The sequence below is a fragment of the Salmo salar genome, chromosome 14 (assembly GCF_965601325.2).
Source record: "Salmo salar chromosome 14, fSalSal1, whole genome shotgun sequence".
NCBI lineage: Eukaryota > Metazoa > Chordata > Actinopteri > Salmoniformes > Salmonidae > Salmo > Salmo salar.
Window position 1 is genome coordinate 7,618,443 of NC_138304.1, and position 23,780 is coordinate 7,642,222.

General features: G+C 41.1%; 1 protein-coding gene across 32 annotated transcripts in view; it reads right to left on the reverse strand.

The window, feature by feature from the left end:
* Positions 1-12,583: 12,583 nt before the first annotated feature.
* The window catches only part of LOC106568684 (discs large homolog 1-like protein), a 338,585-nt gene continuing 327,388 nt past the window's right edge, over positions 12,584-23,780 (reverse strand). For all 32 annotated transcript variants that reach the window (XM_014139222.3, XM_014139214.3, XM_014139211.3 and 29 more), the window contains 6 exons: positions 17,831-17,881; positions 17,516-17,617; positions 16,911-17,083; positions 15,676-15,785; positions 15,275-15,366; positions 12,584-15,021 (listed from right to left, as the gene is read on the reverse strand). In XM_014139222.3, the coding sequence (XP_013994697.2) occupies positions 14,915-15,021; positions 15,275-15,366; positions 15,676-15,785; positions 16,911-17,083; positions 17,516-17,617; positions 17,831-17,881 (635 nt within the window). In that variant the 3' untranslated portion in view covers positions 12,584-14,914. The remainder of the gene's footprint in view (positions 15,022-15,274; positions 15,367-15,675; positions 15,786-16,910; positions 17,084-17,515; positions 17,618-17,830; positions 17,882-23,780) is intronic.

Below are 23,780 nucleotides of genomic sequence, written 5' to 3' on the forward strand. Positions count from 1 at the left end.
AGAGTGGCTTCACCCTGAGTGCGGCTCTCTACAATGGGTAAGCTGTGAGGATGCTTGATAGGGGTGTAGTGGTAGGGTGTTTTCATCCCACAGGACCAATGATGGGCCAAAACACAGTTATTGGCCGACCATCATCTGCAGTTCAGGAGCCCATACGACCATCAGGAGGCAGTTAGACAGTCCTCATAGAACACAGTTTGGGACGTCTTACGAACGGTAAATTAGTGGCAAATATCATGTAGTGTGAAAGGAGCTTAAAAAGAAGAGCAAAAAAATCCATCTGTAGAGTATTTAATTAGCTCTGTTTCAAACCACGAATCTGACTCATTTTTACCACACCTCTGCATTACTACCACGTGTTTTTCAAGCAAGCAGGCTTTATATCTATCTACAGCTTGAGTGGGTTCCATTACACACTGATCTGTTGGAACTGTGACGCATGTTGATGATGTAATAGTCTGACATCACACCTCTGTGCCTGACTAAGGAGCCACCTTTGCATTTATCTGCTCGTTAAAACGTGACTTACCATCCACTGCTATATGAACTATTGGCACCATGCAGAAACATGGCAGATGGCTGGTAACAGGAGGGATTGAGTCATTATAAGTGTAAATCTCTATTTTGCTTCGTGTATTACTGCTTTACACAGACAAGTGAGTCAGCAAACTAGAGGAAACCCTCTGCGTTTCTCAATCTAAATACGTAAATGTAATTTGCATCGACTTTTTAACTCCCTCTACTCCTCTTGAAGGGGTTCAGTATTTTACAACTTAATGTTAGATGAGTCCTCATCCTCAAAGTAGTCTATATGCCAGGTTAAACTGTAATCCGTGGTTTAGCCACTGGCTAAAGTTAGCAGAATATTATTTTGGCTTCCCCTTTAACAGATATTTAGTACCATTTTCACTGTGCTGAGCCAAACCAAGCCAAACTGTGCTGAGCTGGCCTGGTTACACATCCATGATAGTTGCTGAAACTATGCTGAAAAGGACAATGTAAAAGGAAAATATCTGAGCCAGCCCAGTACTTTTTGGCATGATAGTGTGTAAAGGGTACAAGTGAATAATCCTGGTACCGCCAATCAAATGTGATTTTGGAATTGTTTTATACAAATGCATTTCTCATCCAAGTGCTTTATAAAAACCAGGCCTGAACAAAGAAAAACACTAAGCTACTTTCCTTTGCTGGTACACTGCAGCCAAAGAGAGCTCACCCATTTCTTTGCCAATTCGCTTTGGTGACAACATGAGCAGCGCCATTGAGGGCTATCACAATGTCTTATATATATATATATAATGCCTCTTCTTTGGTATAATGGCATTCGCACAATTTTAATGTGCATGCCGCCACCTACTGTGCGGGATGGAAAAAATATCCCAAAATCGGAAACGATCTGGGCGGGGGCAGAATATTCACACAAACTTCAATTTCTTTATAAAAATTAAAATCAACTTATTTTCTTTTAAAATGTAAAAATCTAATCAGGTCCCTACACAGGCTACAGTGGCTCAGCTGTGAGGTCTTGAAGTCCCAAACACATTTGGGCCACTGTCACAATGTTGGTACTTGTGCTGTACAGTTTATAACAGTAGCAATACATGCCACAACACCCACCTTCTTCACAATAAAAGTATCTGGTTTGCTTGACTGATGAAAAACATTCAGATCAGGCTGCGGTGCATCCACCACATAACTTCTTTAATGGCACTTTCTCCTTTAACCCGTTCCACTGCCTCTGCATAAGATATCTGATGGATAGCCCTGATCTCTGCCTCCTCAACCTCCTTTACCCTTATAGGGTACTCCGGGAACTCAGGATTGTGGTCTCCACCACAGTTGCATCATTGATCTTCTTTATTCCGGTCTTCATACCTTAACCGTCTGCAAACATTTTCTACATAACCATATCCTTTGCAGTTCTCACATTGTAATGGCTTGATCACGAACACACTCACTACATTTCGTACATATCCTAGCTCCACATAGAACTCACTCCTTCAGTCTACCTCATTGGTTTGATTGGAGATTTTCTCAAGGCGCCCTCTTCCCCTGAAGCTTTGACAGCATACACTTTTATCACCCTCTGGTGGTTCAACCTGGACTCAGGGGTTGACGTAACATAGTAAAGGTAAATGTGTGTCCCTCCTTTTATTATGATATATTACGTGTAGTATGATATGTATTAATTTGTGGATTTCCATCATCTGGTGTATGATTTCCATCATCTTGTGTATGATATGTTACGTTCTCAAATTCATACGATATGTTACAAATTCCAATTCATACACGATTTGCAATATGTATGATATGTTACAAACTCCAATTCGTTGTGGCTAACGTTAGCTAGGTGGCTAAAGTTAGCTAGGCTAGGGGTTACGGTTTTTGGGTTAGGTGAAGGATTAGTTAACATGCTTAGTAGATTCAAAGCTTAAAAGTAGTAGCCTATGTAGATGCAAAATTGCTTATTAGCTAAAATGCTAAAGTTGTCAGGGATATGATTCGAACACACAACCTTTGGGTTGCTAGATGTTTGCATGATATACCCACCCATTCACCTTTAGTAACCTTCTGTCTTATGTAAACATACTTTCTTTTTTAGAAAGAATATAATATTTCCCTTGTCGGGGTGATGCTGAAGGTAAAAATGTCTCAACTTGCGCCACTCTCTCCTATAACCTTCAAGTAAAGTTTTACCGAACACTTTATAATTGCAAACTCTGGCCAACTAATAACATAAGTTGTTCATTTTGGGAGACGAGAATCTGCAGAGTAGTGTGATTTACTGGGGTTGATTCCCCTCCTATGTTTTCCCCTGTTGTTATACATTCTTTATTTGCTTATTATTTGTACTATATAATAAATAATTTGTCCCTCTGTGTCTCTTGTGCTGCGTAAAATATATAAAAGGCTTGTGTAACCGTAACAATGACTTGGAAGAGCGAACCCTTGCCTAGTGCTCTACTCACTTCACTGACATCCTCTGTGCCAACTTGATGATGTCCGTTGCCGGAGCATGATTTGGTAGTGGAACGCACGACAGCAACGCTGCTCCAACAGTTGCTGCTCCAAAACAGCTGACTCATGGCACATAATAATACATTTAACTTTTATAGAACTTTTCATTACAATCTCAAAGCGCTTTAAGCAACAACTAAAAAATAGACATGCAATTTTGAAAAATGAATAGTTTATGGACGAGCATGTCAGGCAGGGTAGTTCATTAATGGCTTGAGCAGTCAGCGCCAGGATGAAGGCTAGAGGGAGTTTGGAGATGAAATGGAGGGGGGTCACATCCAGGGGGTTTCAGACTTGTCCCGAGCCGTTTATCAGGGCACCCTGGCCCTTGCCATCACTGAAGCAGCGCTTCTCATTAGTAGTCTCTGAAGTCAGACTCCATGGGAAGAACTACCGTTGAGTAGCACCCACCTGGGTGAAGCCACGAAGGCGCCAAAAAAGCACACTGCACATTAGTCCAGAATAGTCCACCTTGGAGCTAACCACTGGAGAAAACTGCTCAAAACTTAAACTTCAGCATCTTCAACGAGTCGGACATCTCCAAACACCATCCCCTTACTTTGAATCAAAATATAGCTAGCTAGTGAGTTTGCGAGCAAGTTAGCAAGCTTACAGTGACACATTAGTTAGGCGAAACCAACTGACTTGCCAGTCAACCCAATGCCGATCGCTAACAAATTAACTAACAAAAACGTTGATAAAAATGCAATCAAAAGTACTTCAAAATTATTCAATATCTACAAATTGTCAAGAGCTCCTAGCCTAGGCTTCTATTCCGGAGTCATCATAATGTATCTCATTATCGTACACCATCAGGTGTAAGCATGGTGATTGCTGTGCCATCCATTCATGAGACCTTATCCTCGTTATACTCTGAGTATGAGTGGTATAGCCTAAAATAGACCCTCTGGAGTGGATGGAGCTGCGAACTCACCTGTGATGGATCACATCTACCACAACATTACCTATTGTGTTTGTAAGCACCACAGCATTTTAAGGCACAGACACATTGGTAGCATTGCCGGAGTACTTAGCACATCTGAACAGAGTGCTTGCCATAATTTGCAAACCGAGTGGAAACCTATTCTACATCTAGAATCGTCATTTGGTGCGATGTGTTTTCTTTTTTAGGCAACCATTGTTTGAAATGAACTGTAGTCATAAGCTAAATCCCAATACCCAATAACTTAGCCCTCCTTCCGTTTTGCGCAATTCTGCGAGCCGCATCAAGTCAGAGTGTTGTTCCAATTCAACTTTGAGCGAGGGTAGGGCTGTTACACAGTGACCATATTACCGCCACACCTATAGTCACGAGTCATGACCGCAGTCAAATTCCACGTGGTGGTAACTATGCTTCTCCAAAGCTGCACTAATGGCCTGGCGCCACATTTATAATATTGTGAAATTTTTACACTAAATATCTGCGTGCACCATTACTGAAAAAAACTGCGCACGCACAACAATATTGAGATTTATAAACTTGACGCAAGACTCCCTGTATAAATCAGACCTGTCTTGAAACTGTGCAAGTGAACAAGCATTTTAAATAAAAAAAAACGCCCACCATTGAACTTTATGGTGTCAATAACGCCTAAAGAAAATAGCAATGGCAACATGATCAAATGTCTTTGTAGGTGTTGGCAGAATGTTTTATTTTGCAGTGACATTTGCTGTAGCCTATCTGAACATTTCTAAAAGACAAAAACAATTACAAATTGTTGTGGACCTATACACAGATCGTTTGAATTCAATGTTTTGCATTTACTTTTTCCCAAACCTAAATATGCTGCGCTGCCTGCGAATTCTGAAACGTTGTCTACTCTAAAAAAAAAGTAAACTACAGTAGACCTACACACTTACTTGGCTCATCGCGCTCTAGCGACTCCTTGTGGCGGGCCGGGCGCCTGCAATGAAGTTGAACAGTGTTTCCTCCGACACATTGGTGCGGTTGGCTTCTGGGTTCAGTGGGCGGGTGTTAAGTAGTGTGGTTTGGCGGGTCATGTTTCGGAAAACACATGACTTGACCTTCGCCTCCTCCGAGCCCATTGGGGAGTTGCAGGGATGAGACAAGATTGCAATTGGGGAGAAAAAGGGGAGAAAAAAAATAAAAGCAAGTCTAAGAGCCAGTAGATCTGTTCTATGTGCGCTATTTCTATGCGTCCTGTTCTTAAATTTTGTATTTGCGTCTTTTATTTTCTGCTTTGTACCCAGCTTCAAACTGCAAAAATTACAATATTTTTGGTTATGGAAAAGACATTTCACAGCGGTTTAGATGGTACAATCATTCTCTACACCAGTGGTCCCCAAACTTTTTATAGTCCTGTACCCCTTCAAACATTCAACTTCCAGCTGCGTACCCCCACTAGCACCAGGGTCAGCACACTCTCAAATATAGTTTTTTTGCCATCATTGTAAGCCTGCTACACACACACAATACACATTTACACATACACAATACACACATTTATTAAACATAAGAATGAGTGTGAGTTTTTGTTACAACCCGGCTCGTGGGAAGTGAGACGCTTCTAGCCCCTTCTTATTAATGGTATCTGTTGCTTTTATACATGTCTTACTACTGGAAAGTCGTCTTAATTCTCGCTCCAAAAACTCCTGTGGCTTATTTTTCAAATTGGCATGTTTTGTTTCTAAATGTCTGCGCAAGAGGGAAGGTTTCATCGAGTTGTGAGATAGTATTTTTGCACATATAACACACGGTGGCTGAGGAAAGGCACTACTCCCAATAAGTGAACCCCAAATCAATGTAGTTCTCGTCATATTTGCGCCTCTTCGATGGTCCAACGTCTGTTGTTTGGAGCTTTCCCGGGTATGGGGGCAGTAGGTCTTCGGCTGCATCAGATTCACAACTGTCAGTGTCCATGCTAGCTGGGCTAACAAGAAATGTAGAATTACTGATGCTAGCATTGGATGTGCTTGTGGAAGCAGAACAATTTGTGTCGTAGACAGGTGCAGTATTGCTGGTAGTAGCAGTACTAGCAGTCGAGCTGGTATGTGTCTCTATTGACATTAATCAATGAATCCATTTTCGAGCAAACAGAATGAGCAGCAGCTACGTTTGGCTACATACGGACCATTAGTGGAATTCCCGCGAGAGAGTAATGGTTAATGTGATTTGATGTTAATTATTTGACTAGGCTACCTGCATTTGACATTGTGTGGTTATTTCGCTGAACACTAGATGGTTTAATTTTATTTTTGGCAGTGAAACGAGGCTACTCAGGCGAGAAAAAAACCTCACCCAAATGTATAGCCCCGTTGGAAAATCTAAATGGACTGTTTGAAAATGTGACGAAAAAAATCTATAAAAATAAATACATTTTTTGTTTGGCGGACCCCCAACTGCATTGCACGTACCCCAGTTTGTGAATACCTACTCTGCACTACACTTGCTTGTTTTGTCAGAAAGTGGAATTAAGCTAACTACTCGAAATTTCGCAACCACGAAATGGCGGAGTTATTTCTGCATTGTGCACCTTTAAATTCTACTCTATGTTATAAACGGTGCTCCGTTTCGGGATGCATAGAGTAAAAACTTGAATTTATAATACCCTACCTAATAGGCCCAATTACAGTAAATGAGAGAAGCGTTAAGTTGGTAAGTTGTTGTATGACTACTTCGGGAACATGAACTCATCATGGCCAGAAAAATGTTTGAATTTATTCTGCAATGGTTATATGTATTATGTTTATAAATTAAAATATTGTCTACTCAAGAAATTTGACATTACAGTATTCAGACGTAGAATGGAAAAATGAAACGTCTGTTCTACAGTTAAACTAAAATCGGATCGCATAAGCTATTTCAAGTATTTTGCTCTATCTCTGTACTACTGTGAAGTGGTTCCAATTAAATGAGAAATGGGATGAATGGTAGCCTATCCTAATTTGTTGTAGGCCTATAGGCTATTTCGTGACTATGAAACCACAGTCAGAAAAGGTGAAGAATTTATTTTGCAATGATCATGGAAATGAAAGAAATAATAGGAAATAGATGGCATTTTTCTAATTATTTTCAAATTGTATTTGTTACACGCACCAAATAAAAGAGGTGTAGACCTTACCGTGAAATGCTTACTTACAACACCTTAAATCAACAATGCAGTTTTATGAGAAAAGTTAAGAAAATATATACAAAAAATATATAAAAAATTACAATGACATAACAATAATGAGGCCATATACAGGGTGCACCGAGTCCGGTACAGGTTAGTTGAGGTAATTTGTACATGTAGGTATGGGTAAAGTGACTATGCATAGATAATAAACAGTGAGTAGCAGCATTGTAAAATCTAAGGGGGGGGGGGGGTTCAATGCAAATAATCCAGGTAGCCATTTGATTAATTGTTCAGCAGTCTTATGGCTTTGGGGTAGAAGCTGTTAAGGCTTCCCAGCCTCCAGTATTTATGCTGCAGTAGTTTATGTGTCGGGGGGCTAGGGTCAGTCTGTTACATCTGGAGTATTTCTCTTGTCTTATCCGATGTCCTGTGTGAATTTAAATATGCTCTCTCTAATTCTCTCTTTCTCTCTTTCTTTCTTTCTCTCGGAGGACCTGAGGCCTAGGACCATGCCTCAGGACTACCTGGCATGATGACTCCTTGCTGTCCCCAGTCCACCTGGCCGTGCTGCTGCTCCAGTTTCAACTGTTCTGCCTGCGGCTATGGAACCCTGACCTGTTCACCGGACGTGCTTGTTGCACCCTCGACAACTACTATGATTATTATTATTTGACCATGCTGGTCATTTATGAACATGTTCTGTTATAATATCCACCCGGCACAGCCAGAAGAGGACTGGCCACCCCTCATAGCCTGGTTCCTCTCTAGGTTTCTTCCTAGGTTTTTGGCCTTTCTAGGGAGTTTTTCCTAGCCACCGTGCTTCTTTCACATGCATTGCTTGCTGTTTGGGGTTTTAGGCTGGGTTTCTGTACAGCACTTTGAGATATCAGCTGATGTACGAAGGGCTATATAAATAAATGTGATTTGATTTGATTCCCGAGTGGCGCAGCAGTCTAAGGCATTGCATCGCAGTGCTTGAGGCGTCACTATAGACAAGGGTTCGATCCCGGGCAGTGTCGCAGGCGGTCGAGACTGGGAGACCCATGAGGTGATGCACAATTGGCCCAGAGTCGTCCGGGGAGGGTTTGGCCGGCCAGGATATCCTTGTCCCATCGTGCTCTAGTGACTTCTGTGGTGGGCCGGGCGCATGCATGCTGACAAGGTTGCCAGTTGTACGGTGTTTCCTCCCACACATTGGTGCTGGCTTCTGGGTTAAGCGAGCAGTGTATCAAGAAGCAGGGTTGTGTTGGCAGGGTCATGTTTTGGAGGACACATGGCTCTCGACCTTTGCCTCTCCCAAGTCTGTACGGGAGTTGCAGCGATGGGACAAGTCTGTAACTACCAATTAGGGATAAAAATAAAAAAGCTGTTAAGGAATCTTTTGGACCTAGACTTGGCGCTCCGGTGCCGTGCGGTAGCAGAGAGAACAGTCTATGACTTGGGTGACTGGAGTCTTTGACAATTTTTTGGGCATTCCTCTGACACTGCCTAGTACATAGGTCCTGGAAGCTTGGCCCCAGTGATGTACTGGGCCGTACGCACTACCCTCTGTATTGCTTTATGGTCGATTGCCGAGCAGTTGCCATACCAGGCGGTGATGTAAAGATAAAATAAATCGATTTCCGCTCTTCTCATTAATGGCAAATGATTGCATCTTGTTATTATATTTATCTACCTGTTTTTTGTTATGAATAAGAGTGTCATCATACAGTATATTCCTGCACAAGGCTACTAGGCTACTTTTGCCTTCTTGCAATGCAACACTTTCAACCACAAGAAACTGTGGTCTAAAGTTTGCGGGAGGTTAAGCACATTCTCACGTCAAGTTAAGTTTTAATAAATGCCAACTTTTGCTGAAACTAGCACACGCATATTAATCGTGCGTATGCAACGTTTATAAATGAGGCCTCTGGTATTCAGCGCTCTATTGTCCCTCTAATCACTCTGACATCAATGCAAATGTAATCAAACATTTTTTGCAGAATAGGATCACCTGTTGCTGATTGATGAATGGAATGCAATGCAATTGCGTGAGAAAACAGAGGTTTGATGGTCTCTAAAAGAGGTGAGAATATTATCAAATTAAATCAATTTTATTGGTTCCATACACATATTTAGCAGATGTTATTGCGGGTGTAGCGAAATGCTTGTGTTCCTAGCTCCAACAGTGCAGTAATATCTAGTCCGGAGTGTATATATATATATATATATATACACACACACTCCGGACTAGATATTACTGCACTGTTGGAGTATATGTATACACATATATACTGTATGTGATGGGATGTACAGTATAGACATTATGGACAGCATGTGGATAGAATATGCAGTATATCTGAAGAATGCATAGGATAGAGTAGTATACAGTTGAAGTCGGGAGTTTACATACACTTAGGTAGGAGTCATTAAAACTTGTTTTTCAACCACTCCACAAATTTCTTGTTAACAAACTATAGTTTTGGTAAGTCGGTTAGGACATCTATTTTGAGCATGGCACAAGTAATTTTTCCAACAATTGTTTACAGACAGATTATTTCACTTATCATTCACTGTATCACAATTCCAGTGTGTCAGAAGTTTACATGCACTAAGTTGACTGTGCCTTTAAACATTTTGGAAAATTCCAGAAAATGATGTCATGGCTTTAGAAGCTTCTGATAGGCTAACTGACAACATTTGAGTCAATTGGAGGTGTACCTGTTGATGTATTTCAAGGCCTATCTTCAAACTCAGTGCCTCTTTGCTTGACATCATGGGAAAATCAAAAGAAAAAGGTCAAGACCTCAGACGCCTGAAGATACCACGTTCATCTGTACAAACGATAGTACGCAAGTATAAACACCATGGGACCACGCAGCCATCATACCGCTCAGGAGGGAGACGCGTTCTGTCTCCTAGAGATGAACGTACTTTGGTGGGAAAAGTGCAAATCAATCCCAGAACAACAGCAAAGGACCATGTGAAGATGCTGGAGGAAACATGTACAAAAGTATCCATATCCACAGTAAAACGAGTCCTATATCGACATAACCTGAAAGGCCGCTCAGCAAGGAAGAAGCCACTGCTCCAAAACCGCCATAAAAAAGCCAGACTACGGTTTGCAGCTGCATATGGGGACAAAGATCGTACTTTTTGAAGAAATGTCCTCTGGTCTGAGATGAAACAAAAATGGAACTGTTTGGCCATAATGACCATCGTTATGTTTGGAGGAAAAAGTGGGAGGCTTGCAAGTCGAAGAAAACCATCCCAAATATAAGCACGGGGGTGAACACCTACTCATTCAAGGGTTTTTCTTTATTTTTACTATTTTCTACATTGTAGAATAATAGTGAAGACATCAAAACTATTACATTTTACATTTTAGTAGACGCTCTTATCCAGAGCGACTTACAGTAGTGAATGCATACATTTCATTTAAAAAAATTCCCCGTACTGGTCCCCCGTGGGAATCGAACCCACAACCCTGGCGTTGCAAACACCATGCTCTACGAACTGAGCCACACGGGACCTATGAAATAACACTTTTGGAATCATGTAGTTAAAGGGCGCTTCGCTGGTGACACTGTCTGTGATTTATTTACACACCTCCAGGCTGTGTAAAGGCTATTTTTACCAAGAAGGAGAGTGATGGAGTGCTGCATCAGTTGACCTGGCCTCCACAATCCCCCAACCTCAACCAAATTGAGACGGTTTGTGATGAGTCGAGATGACAGAGTGAAGGAAAAGCTCCATCAAAACTGTTGGGAAAGCATTCAAGGTGAAGCTGGTTGAGAGAATGAGAAGAGTGTGCAAATCTGTCATCAAGGCAAAGGGTGGTTATTTCAAGAACCTCAAAAAAATATATATTTTGATTTGTTTAAATACATGATTCCATATCTGTTATTTCATCGTTTTGATGATTTCACTATTATTCTACAATGTAGAAAATAGTACAAATAAAGAAAAAACCTTGAATGAGTATGTGTTCTAAAACTTTTGACTGGTACTATATATCTGTATATCTTACAGATATACAGATGTTGGAATATATTTAACAAAACATTTTCTAATACATTTTAATATATATTTACCAAATATATCAATAAATACATATATTTGTGACATATACTGAAAAACAATATAAAACGCAACATGCAACAATTTCAACAATTTTACTGAGTTACATTTCATATAACGAAATCAGTTATTAATTTAGGCCCTAATCTATGAATTTCACATGACTGGGCAGGGGCGCAGCCATGGTTGGGCCTGGGAGGCCATAGATCCACTAACTGGGGAGCCAGGCTCAGACAATCAGAATGAGTGTTCCCCAGACAGAAATACTCCTGTTTCATCAGTTGTCTGGGTAGCTGGTCTTAGAGGATCCTGCAGGAGAAGAGGCTGATTGTGGAGGTCCTGGGCTGGCGTGGTTACATGTGGTCTGCGATTCTCTAAAACGCCGTTGGTGGCAGCTTATGGTAGAGAAATTAACATTCAATTCTCTGGCAACAGCTCTGGTGGACATTCCTGCAATCAGCATGCCAAATGCACACTCCCTCAAAACTTGAGAGATCTGTGACATTGTGTTGTGTGACCAAACTGCACATTTTAGAGTGGCCTTTTATTGTCCCCAGCACAAGGTGGACCTGTGTAATGATCATGCTCTTTAATCAGCTTCTTGATATGGCAAACCTGTCAGGTGGATGGATTATCTTTGCAAAGGAGAAATGCTCACTAACAGGGACGTAAACAAAATTGGAGGGAAATAAGCTTTTGTGCATATGGAACATTTCTAGGATCTTTTATTTCAGCTCATGAAACATGGGACCAAAGCTTTACATGTTGCGTTTATATTTTTTTTCAGTATACCTTTCTGTAATCCAATTTTAAATATTTCACGTATCCTAAAAAATGTATAAAAAAATATATTTGATATGTTTTTTTCCCCCGTATGGCTATTATTGAGTGATTTGAGCATAACAGTATGTGGAGAAGAATAAGCCCTTACAAATTAGATTCTCAATAGACTGAATAGAGCATGCTTTTTAGTCCAAGAGAAGGCTTGAGCAGAGTCCAGGAAACCGGCTCCTATTAGAGGCATCCAACCATATTGCTGTTACCAGTTTGGTGTGGCTTTTGACTCTTGCTGCCTCTGTCTGACTTCCCCAATAGGCCGAGTGTGCTTGTTTGTTGCAATGACCTAATGATGTATATCTTCAAATGTTTAAAAAAGTAATGTTGCGCTCATGGGAATGTCATTCCTTGAGCACCAGCCTACAGATGTCTTGAAATCAAGTGCAATTTGCACATGAAAATGTAATTGGATATCTCAACAATCATCAACAGCCATCTTCAGACCCACATCTATTTCTACAATACACACACACACACACACACACACACACACACACAAACAAACAATTGGAGGGGTGGTCAATTGAAATAGGGTTTACGATCTGGCACTACACACACACAACAGAAAGAAAATACTCGCACCCACACCACAGTAAGTTGTATGAGAAATGTTATATTTTTTTATTCAATTATGAGCCGTTCTCCTCTCTGATTAATGGAATGAATGAGAATCGGTAGGTTATTTACATGTTTCCAGACAGTCCCCAAAAATTCTGAAGAAAAGTGGAGGTGGTGAAGTGATGGAAGAAGCAGTTTTGTAGTGTAGAAAAAGCCGTTATCTTGAAGGCGAGGATGGGGGAGGCCTCGCTGAGGGACACAAGCCATGTGTAGAGCCCTCCGTTGAACGAAGTCTATAAAAAAAAGTCCAATGGGTCAAGTCTGGACCTTCAGTTCCCATATCTACGATAGAACCGGCATCATTGCATTCTGGGAAAAAAACACTCAAGAATAGCCACTACATTCCTTACGTGAAGCTGTGTTGTTTTCAAGTCAGGGCCTTTAAACATTTGGCAGGTGTAATAAACAAATGTTATTTAATATTTTTGTTATATTTCTTCTAGTCATCTGTAATTTTATGGGTTACATCGTTTTTTTTCTAAATCTTGTAGGCCATCACATGATGTAAAGACAACTAGTCGGTTACTATAATAGGACACGGGAGGATTCTAGCTGCCATAGTGGCCCTCTCTGAGATTGCTCTCCAATCTAAAACATGGGTTTTACCTGGGCAGGGGAAGTGGTCTCTATAGTCCTGGTACAGTAGAGACTAACTGCTCCGGTGTGAAGTTTCCCCCAGGTGCAGATCTAGGATCAGCTTCCCCTCCATCAATCCTAACCTTAACCATTGGGGAGAAAATGCTAAACTGACCCAAGATCAGCGTCTAGGAGCAACTTCACCTTACACCTCAAACTTGAAACAGGGATAATGTTTCACAATAGTGACACCCTGTTCATAATTTCACAGTTTAATCAATAATTGAGGTATTAGTTGTAGGGGGAAAGAGCATACCCATAGGTTCTTTAGAACCACAATAAGGGAGCACTGTATTAGAATAATCGTTTTTCTGATGTAGACTAATAATTTCTTAAAAAAAAAACATTTTTAAAGGAGGTGGTGGTAAAAGAAAACAAAAAAATATATTTTTATATTTAAATATCTTTTATACTTTTTTATTTATATATGATTAAAAATGCAATCAAAATAATTCCCATAGTATTAGTGTTTAAGTAAAGTTCAATATAGACTTTTATTATAACAAAATAGGCAGTTTACGGAGGGTTAAATATATGTTAAAATCTCATTGTACAATAAAGTTGTTACATTTTTGCATCTGCATTTTGCTGACAAACCTAAGGACACCTAAAAATGGCAGTTCCTTACTTTCGCATCTGTAAAAGCACTCTCAAAAACAATTAAAACGATCAAAGATGGTCATTTAAACAGCAAGACACAGCTTAAAAAGTCTCCATAGTTCTTACACTGATCTGATCTCAAACTCAAGTTCTAGAGGGAAGTATGTGTTTTAGTAGGAGCGATATCACATTTTGCTTATGAAAATGTCAATATTATTCCAGGAATCAAACACACATGTAGGATGCAAACGATAATTACAACCGTACAAACAGTAATGCTGTTTGCGTCACACAGTTCTTGTTAAGAGCAGAGGTCAGCGTTAAACCCTTTGAATGGACACACTACACACACTCTACCCTCCAGGACTTGAGTTGAAGAACCCTGTTCAATCAGGTGCCGCACAAGAAACATCTGTGTGCCACTCAAAGACACAAAATTCAATGGCTTTCTAACATGGATACACTAGTAAGGAGCGGGGGGGAAAGTGAATACAACTGTGTTAAAAAAAAATAAGAGTACTATGATAAATATGTTGAAGGATGACGGTTGGGGGGTAAAAGAAAGTGGAAAAAGGTACTAAAAAGACATGCTGTTAAAGCTATCACGTGCAACGTTTTGCTTTGTGTTTCCGCTACTTATAATCTAATGCCTGAACTTCCTTCGTCTTCGGCCGAAAAATAACTAGACTTAAATCGGAGGTACTATTAAGCCTTAAGCCATTAAAAAGTTCTTTCACTTTCCTTTTTTCTTTGAAAGTCACCTCCTTTAAACATTAAGGAACTGTACCGTTTCAACAACATCATCTGCCCCTCTGTGCTTTGCTCTGCTGGTCTGGCTATTCGTTGTCAACATCACTGGCCGTCACTGTCACTTCTCGGTCGGTGGGACCGAAGACTTAGGTCATGAGAGAAGCCTGGCAGAGGAGGGCGATTGAGGAAAAGGGGGGTGATAAGGTTCGAACCGTTTTGGAGGTGGTAGGGTAGTGTTTCCAGTTTCAGCAGAACAGGGCATAAATCATAAATAAAAAGGAGAGGAGGACGACAGGGGAGTAGAAAGTGTTGTGACCTCTTCATAATTTCTCCTTGGATAGCACCCATATGAACAGGCCAGACTGTTCCTCTATGATCTGCTTGACTTGCTCGTAGATCTCCTCCAAGGTATCTCCTTGAACAATGGCTGAAACAGACACATAAAAGGCTTAGTGACTGGTTAAGCGTAGCTTCTCATCCAATAGCCTTTATATGCATCTACTTGCAATGCTGTGTCTACTCTGTTGCTTTCATTGTAATTTATTTGCCTGTGAAGCACCTTAAGATTTCCCTGTGTTAAAAAAGGGTGATACACACATATAAATAAAGTAAACAATTAAATGTTAAACTAACCGTCCCATGTCATGCCAAGGTCACAGAGAAATGGGCTAGTTTGTCACCTGTAAAATGCTCGGTGAACTCCTGCTCCAGCTTGGTGGCTCTGTCAAAGGTCTTCCTGCTCTGCTCCTCCGTCAGCCTCTTATTCATCTCCCTGATAGAAAGGGAGAGAACAGCACAGTGAAAACCCTGTACACAACAGTGTGTCTAGATCCAGGTACTAATTCCGGCAAAAACAACTAGCAATCCAAAACAAATGTAGAAAGACACACTGATACCAGACCTAAACTTCTTTCTTATTTTTAACATTTTATTTGCAGATTGCATGACACAGGCTTTTGTGCCAGCTAAGCTCCAAACCGACAGAGCTAGTAGCAGCAACCATCAAGTCTGCTAAACTAAGCTGACAGTTGTACCTGGTGGATATACATCTAAAGCTGACAGAGAATCAGCTCCCACTCACATGATGTTCTCCACAGACTTGGGTTTGATGAAAACAGCGATGGGATGGAGCTGGGCCAGCTGCAGCCTCTTGATGGCGTTGCCCGACACATCTAGGATGCAGTGTTTGCCCTTAGGGAGGGGAACAGAGAAATCTGGTGGGTGCAGTGTTGTCACGATACAGAAAAACAAACCAGACTGAACTCTATGATATGCTTTATGTAAAACATTGTTTGCTGTGCCGGAGTCAGGAGTAGTTGCCTAAGCTTCCGACTCTGGACCACATATGCACCCTGGCGATGGGGGTTCGAGCCCCGTCTTGGCCACCTTCTGTCTATGCCCCTACTATCGGTCTCCCTCTATATTTCCCGCTGTACTGTCCCAAATTCTTTTTAAATGATATGCTGTAGCTTGGAAAATAAAAGACATGACTGGGTGACAACATAAGGCATAACTCCTATTAACTGGAGCAGGATTTCACAGAGCCCTGAATGAGCACCTTTGCTTAGTGAGTGAACCTAAAGTTAAACAATGGCGACCCCTTTTAGCTACCTCGGGTACATGTACACTAGCGGTCAAAAGTTTCAACAGGACAATGACCCAACATACCTCCAGGATGTGTAAGGGCTATTTTACCAAGAAGGAGAGTGATGGAGTGCTGCATCAAATGACCTGACCTCCACAATCCCCCGACCTCAATCAAATTTAGATGGTTTGGGATAAATTGGACCGCACAGTGATGGAAACTGGGAAGCAGCCAATAAGTGCTCAGCATATGTGGGAACTCCTTCAAGACTGTTGGAAAAGCATTCCAGGTGAAGCTGGTTGAGAGAATGCCAACAGTGTGCAGAGCTGTCATCAAGGCAAAGGGTAGCTATTTGAAGAATCTGTTTAACTGGTTTGTTTACTACATGATTCCATATGTGATATTTCATAGTTTTGATGTCTTCACTATTATTCTACAATGTAGAAAATAGTAAAAATAAAGAAAAACCCTTGAATGAGTAGGTTTTCTAAAACTTTTACCGCTAGTGTGTCTATGCATATTCCTAAAAATCTAAGGGCATATTTATCAACTGGAAATTACAGGGCATCTTACAGACTGTTGCTTTTAAGGCTGAACACCTTTGCCTTGGTTGAAAGTACGTCAATACAACCAGAAACTGCTGTTTTTTTCAACCAGTTTTGCCTGCTGTGGTGGGACTGCAGACAGTGAAGAAGTTCCGTTAAGGATGGCCTTCTATTCGGTTCACGTACCTTCTCTGCCACCTCACGCACCGACTGTACGCTGGTCCCGTACAGGTGGTTGTTGTACTGGCCCGCCTCGATAAACTTGTGGTCCTGGATGTCCTTCTCCATCTGCTCCCTGGACACCACAAAGTGGTAGTCCCTGGTGTCCACCTCATAGTCCCGCTTAGGTCTGGTTGTGTCTGGGGGGAAAGGAAAGGACCAGTGTTAGACGTATGGCGGAAACTCCCTCTTTCCCATCCTTACATTAATCCAACGCTTTTAAATGTGTGGGGAAGAATGCAAAAGTTCCAAATTGCTCTCTATATTACACTACTTTTGAACAGAGTATAAAAGAGTGCCATTTGGGATGCATATTTTGTGAGAATTAGTGAGAAGAGATCAACTCAGACTGATGACTGTGTTTATCAGACTGCGTGACCAAATGGTTGGCCTGCAAGTAGAAAAATTTCCTATTTTCACCATGAACAATATTATGCATAAAGAGAACATTACCATTGTAATGAATGGTGCACATTCTCTCAGCCACAACTTGTGTTTGAGGAACTACATAACCTGTAAAAGTGCTGTCTTTTAACAGGGCAAACACGTAAGACAAGTAACATTACACTCACGGGGTACACAGGACCCAAATTTGTCGGGGAACTCCGATATCAGGTCGTCGTTTACCCGATCCTTCATGGGACCGAGAATAATCACTGGACGGGTGTAGTTCACTGATGGGAGAACAAAAAGCCAACTGCTAAGATTGTGTTTGAAAAATCCAAACACAGTCAAGCAATTTGGAAAAACAACACACTTCTAACTGATATAAATTGTGTTTTTACACACCAACGCCTCCTGAAGCTTTACACATTGAAATCAAATGTAATTTAAATGTTAACAAGGCACCGAAGGTATTTGACTGTGATGGAGAAAAAGAAGCTCACCTTCCTGTTGACTGACTGGCTCGTATGACAGCACGTACTCCTCTTGACCACCTGAGAACAACGAGTGACCACAGAAGAACCATGCTTTCCATCACACAAGAGTACAGAAAATAATTCCACTTTGATACTTTTCTGTATATATCTATGTTGTTTGTTTTATGCTATGCAAGTGACGTAGCAAGTAGCCTTGTCATTTTTTTAAACATTTGTAGGCTTTTTGAATGGTCTCCAGCACAAAAACTTAATGAAAGGCATCTGGCAGAAGTAAATTTATCCACAAACACGACTATAATTTGTTATATATCTTATATGACCGTGTTTTCAAGAACTTGATAATATAATCGTCAAGCCCATTCAATAGATCAGGGACATGAAAACGGAAGTACGACATAGGAATGCGTCACTTGCACACGGTATTAAAATTACTATTTGAAACCACAAGCTTGGTATACATGTGTTAGCTGACAACGTCAAAAAAGACGTGCACTCTTCCATGGGGCAAAAGTCATTGTGCAAGAATGACAAGAAACTGCCATGTGAGAAATCATTAGTGGCTCGTTTCAGTTTGTTATTGATGCCATGCCTTGTTCTGACATGTTTTAATGGATTTCGTGTCAATGCTAATATGGCTCAATTTCGCTAGCTAGCTAACAAACAACTGTAACGATGTATTTGAGAGACAAGCACTCATTGTAAAAATGTATTTATGTTTTCAATAAACATAGAAATATAGCTTAAATGTTGTCAACAATCTAAGCCAGCCCGGTCTGTTTTGGCCCTTAGTTGCGCAAGCCTCAGTTTTGTTGCTAAACAACCAAGCCATCTATAGCTCTTGATCTTAGAATGATTTTCCTTGGTCCTATGATGAGAGGTTTGGAGCAATGGTATGGGCGAAAGTTTGATCAGAGGATCATTGACTTTATTGAAATATATTTGGTTGGAGGTCATGTTGAATAAACATATGGCTAAAGTTGTTACACAAGAGCTGAGCAGTAAGTGATCTCTTTAATTTGGCAAAACAATGGTTGCACCACAAATAACATCCTACTCCCTACATAGTGCACTACTTGCCCTGAGGGCCCTGGTTAAAAGTAGATCACTAAATAGGGAATTCATGACCTCGGCCAAGACTTGCTTTTTTCAAACTCTTCCGAAAAAGTAGAGAACACCAGCAGCGTCACAGTGAAATGTAATGTCTAGGAATAATGCAAGCTATAAAAACTGGTAGATGGGTCCAACGGTCCAGGACATGGCTATAACATTCTTGTGTTATGAGTCTGACAATATTTATGTTCATACATAATGTGTTCAGAAGATTAAAATAGCAGATCAGACATGAGCACATTCAAAATGACACACATACACACTAGAGGTCTTTACGGGTCCAAAAAGGTGGAAATGGATCCATGGCTTTCCCATCCGACCCCATATACATAAATTAATTTAAAAAACCCTGAGACCCGTTTTTTTCCAAATGGACCCGAGAACAGTCACACACGTTACAAAAAGACCAGTAAAAAAAGTAATAAATAAATTAAAACTGCTCCTTGTGTTTCGATGTCTAGCATATTCAAAACATTACAGCCTATTGTTTATACTTTCCTAAAATATGAATTGTCCATCCCGGTACATCTGTCAGAGATCTGAGCGCTAAATGCATCAGGGTCCATAGGATTAGATGTCTACTGTATGATATTAATATTCAGAAAATAAATATAAAGGAAGAGAAGCTTAGGGATTAAAAACAATCAAGGTTTTGCTCAGGCAAAAAATATGGATCATTCTGCGCAGGTGCAGGTACATTTTTTTACCTAGCCGAGTGCCCACTCTGCCTTACATACTTGCTGTGCTGAGTGCTACGCTGCTGTTCCCCCCCTCCTTGATCATCTTTGTCTGGTCACTGGTGTTGCATACAAACTTCATGTTGTACACAAAACTATTGCATTCTCTCATTAGCCCATTAAGCATAAGCACTATTTCCTACAAACCTCATATTTTACACAAAGCTGTTCGAACTAAAGCATTTCATGCCTCAGTAAGCATAAGCGCGATTTCATGTTCTTTTTTCAGGAGGGGAGTAGGCATGGCCTAACATTTTTAGAAGCCTTAGACCAGAACCTTGATACTGTTTCACGTCTAAGTTTGAACATTAGTCATGAAGATTAGGTTCATTTTTTTCTTAAAAACTTGCATTGCTATACAGCCTGTTTGTGTCATGCTTGTTTGCAATACTGACAAAGTTTGTACGAACATGTCGATAATGTATTTTGTGTAAAACATGTCAAATGAACTGCAAGTTTTAAAGGAACCGGTTGACTGTCTTTTAGCTAGCTAGATATTTTTAATGGTCTGAATTTGCACTAAGAATAGTTAGCTAAAAGACAGTCAACCGGTTCCTTTAAAAATCATGCATCTATTGACGTTTTAAACAAAATGTACATTTTCGTACAAACTGTGTGACACAGGCAGTCCAGCGATTTCATGTTCTTCTTAGCTGCGGAGTTACATGCAGCTATTTACTCTCGCCACGATATAAGCATATATGGCATAACTATGGAACCGGGCAATGTAAAACGAACTCGCCCATAGTCAGACTATTTTCACTGGTCCGGATACACGCTCGACTGCCTAGAATCTTCGGCTACCCATAGGTGGAACGCAGCAAGACAGCAATCATTGGCTATGCTGCGCAGGGGGCAAACAGGCAGTCAAGTAGTGTTCTTTTTTCAGGAACCTACGATATGGCAGCAACTATAAAGGTTAGCCTACATCATCACACAAAACACTGATTGTTTTTTCTCCTAAGTGTTACATTGATTTATATCACTTCACTGCAACGTTACGTCAAAAGGGCGGTCCTTAGGAAAATATTTTTCCTGCTCGACTGCTTCACGGCACAGACATGTCAAAGCAATCGCTGAATTTGTCTCGGGCAGGCGGATCTAAATACACAGCTTCCACAGCTCTACGATAAAGAATGCGACCTACACACTTTTCCTTAAACATTAAAGAAGTAATTTTGTGTGCCTTTGCAAGACAGAGAAAGAGATGGAGATATGCCGGCGGCATGTTCCCGACACATTTACATTTACATTTAAGTCATTTAGCAGACGCTCTTATCCAGAGCGACTTACAAAATGGTGCATTCACCTTATAATATCCAGTGGAACAACCACTTTACAATAGTGCATCTAAATCTTTTAAGGGGGGGGGGGGTTAGAAGGATTACTTTATCCTATCCTAGGTATTCCTTAAAGAGGTGGGGTTTCAGGTGTCTCCGGAAGGTGGTGATTGACTCCGCTGTCCTGGCGTCGTGAGGGAGCTTGTTCCACCATTGGGGTGCCAGAGCAGCGAACAGTTTTGACTGGGCTGAGCGGGAACTGTGCTTCCTCAGAGGTAGGGAGGCGAGCAGGCCAGAGGTGGATGAACGCAGTGCCCTTGTTTGAGTGTAGGGCCTGATCAGAGCCTGAAGGTACGGAGGTGCCGTTCCCCTCACAGCTCTGTAGGCAAGCACCATGGTCTTGTAGCGGATGCGAGCTTCGACTGGAAGCCAGTGGAGAGAGCGGAGGAGCGGGGTGACGTGAGAGAACTTGGGAAGGTTGAAAACCAGACGGGCTGCAGTGTTCTGGATGAGTTGGAGGGGTTTAATGGCACAGGCAGGGAGCCCAGCCAACAACGAGTTGCAGTAATCCAGACGGGAGATGACAAGTGCCTGGATTAGGACCTGCGCCGCTTCCTGTGTGAGGCAGGGTCGTACTCTGCGAATGTTGTAGAGCATGAACATACAGGAACGGGTCACCGCAGGAACGGGTCACTTTGTGGGGATTATGACCACAAAACGCATCTCTGAAAGTCGCTACCTGGAAACAGTCCTGGAGTACTGCTTAACCCATGATGCGCTAATTGATTCGGGCTCGACAATATCGCTCATCTCTTGAACATTATTGAATGATCTGAAAAGGGCTGTGAACCCAGACCTTTAAGTAAGAAATGGAACGATGCGACACTAAACTTCGAGGTTTCACTCGATTACCTCGCCTCTCACAATGAGACTCATGCTGAAACTACACTTCCAAATGTATCGCTTGTTCACCCTGTGTATGTTACCAGCCTCGAAACTGAACCCCTGCTACTCGGAGCAGACTTGATGGATCATTTGGTATCACTGATGGATTAGAAAAACAACCAATTGTTATCACAAGTAACCGTGACGTCTCCACTGACCACATTGCCTTCTCCTAACTCTGGCTGCAACACAGTCATCCACAAGGAGTATCTGAAGACAGGACCCCTTGGGAAAAATACATTTCGATACCGCTTGGTACAGAGTCTGATTCGAGCAGATATTATGATATCATGTCAAATTCAATCAGCAAACCTGATATACTATTCTTTTCATTTTGAGCCAGCAGTCTCTGTGAGTGAGCAACTTCCCTCCTCCTTGGAGTCATGCGATACTGTAGCTGAGATTAACTTCTCTTGTCCTTCAAACACTTCCTCAAGCACTGCGGTCGTCTAAGGAAACAAAGCATGAACGTTCAGAGTGGACTCTGTTTCCAATGATGAGGGGGACTAAAATCCCTTAAAATGAACGGTGTCAGGTCTGCCACTGACCCAGTGACTCCAACTGGTGAAACACTGTGTGATATTGGCGAAAGATATCCTCATCTCAGTTCGCAGGTACTGGAACGGTTGCCACACGTGGACGCTGTGGTGAATGGCAGGCCACGACAGCCACTGAGCGTTTTGAAGCACAAACACTAGGAGATTTGGTTGAAAAGTTACAGCCAATCTACTAACAACACGGCTGCTGACAACTTGTACAAAGGGTCCAACCTTTTCATTTGTGCCTCAGACACCAACACCAACCGCTGGTGGGGGGAATACTGGAACAATATTTCTAACATAGAACGTGGGGAATGGTCAGAGGTGACCTAAAATAACACTAATGTCGGTTTGGTTGTTATTTTGTTATGTCATTCAAAATGTTAAAAAGGAAATACTGTAACTTGAAAAGTATACACACTACATGTAAGAAGTTTCCATCCTCTGCGTTGTGCATGCTACAGTGGTTCTTCCTTTAAAAGTTGCGTCGTACTGCAGCACAGCATGCGGGCTGCCTCAGAATTCTATGGCACGTTATTGAAGTGTTGTTGCCATTAATGCTAGTTAGTGCTAGTTTGACCACCAGGGGCCATCTTTGAGAAGCATTTGACTGTTTTAAATATTGGCTGTACTAGTAAATTTAAAGCCTTTTTTTGTAAAAATAGTATATGAGATTGATTTTCAGAAAATATGGAGCTGTACAACATGACTCCACTTTAAATCTGCGTATTTCTCCAAAGCTTAGTTGCCCTGAGCCTGCACAACACTCCCCGTCAGTCCATTTAATTGGTACTACATGGTAATGTAAAAGTTTTTTTAGCGATACAATACGTAATATACCAAGTAAAGAAAAAACCTTGGATCACACATCTGATTATTCATTATGAATAGGATTTATTTGATTTGTTTTGTTTACATTCTTCGTTGTAACCACAATGTCACAAATAATTGAACACACACAACATGAGCAGATTAACTTGGTCAAAACAGTCAAAACATGTATTTATTAAAGACTATCAGACTGAAAACACCTCCATTCATTTATGAACAATTAGTCAATTTGTGCCACAGTTTAGACTACCGATAGATCAGCAATATTTTGGAGATGATTTTGTTTTCAAATAACAGAAAGTGAGTGGTTGTAATCTGAATAAAGGGAAAAAGGCCATTCTTGAACATGGGGTGAGACAATAGGCCCTTTTAATTTTGTCTGGCTTGCCATTCCAAATAAAATGTAATCTTTTTTGAACATATAATTTAAACAGGTCGCTAGGTGTAGGCAAAACCATAAGCAAATAGGTAAACTGTGATATGACTAAAGAGTTAATCAGGGTGCTTTTTTGAC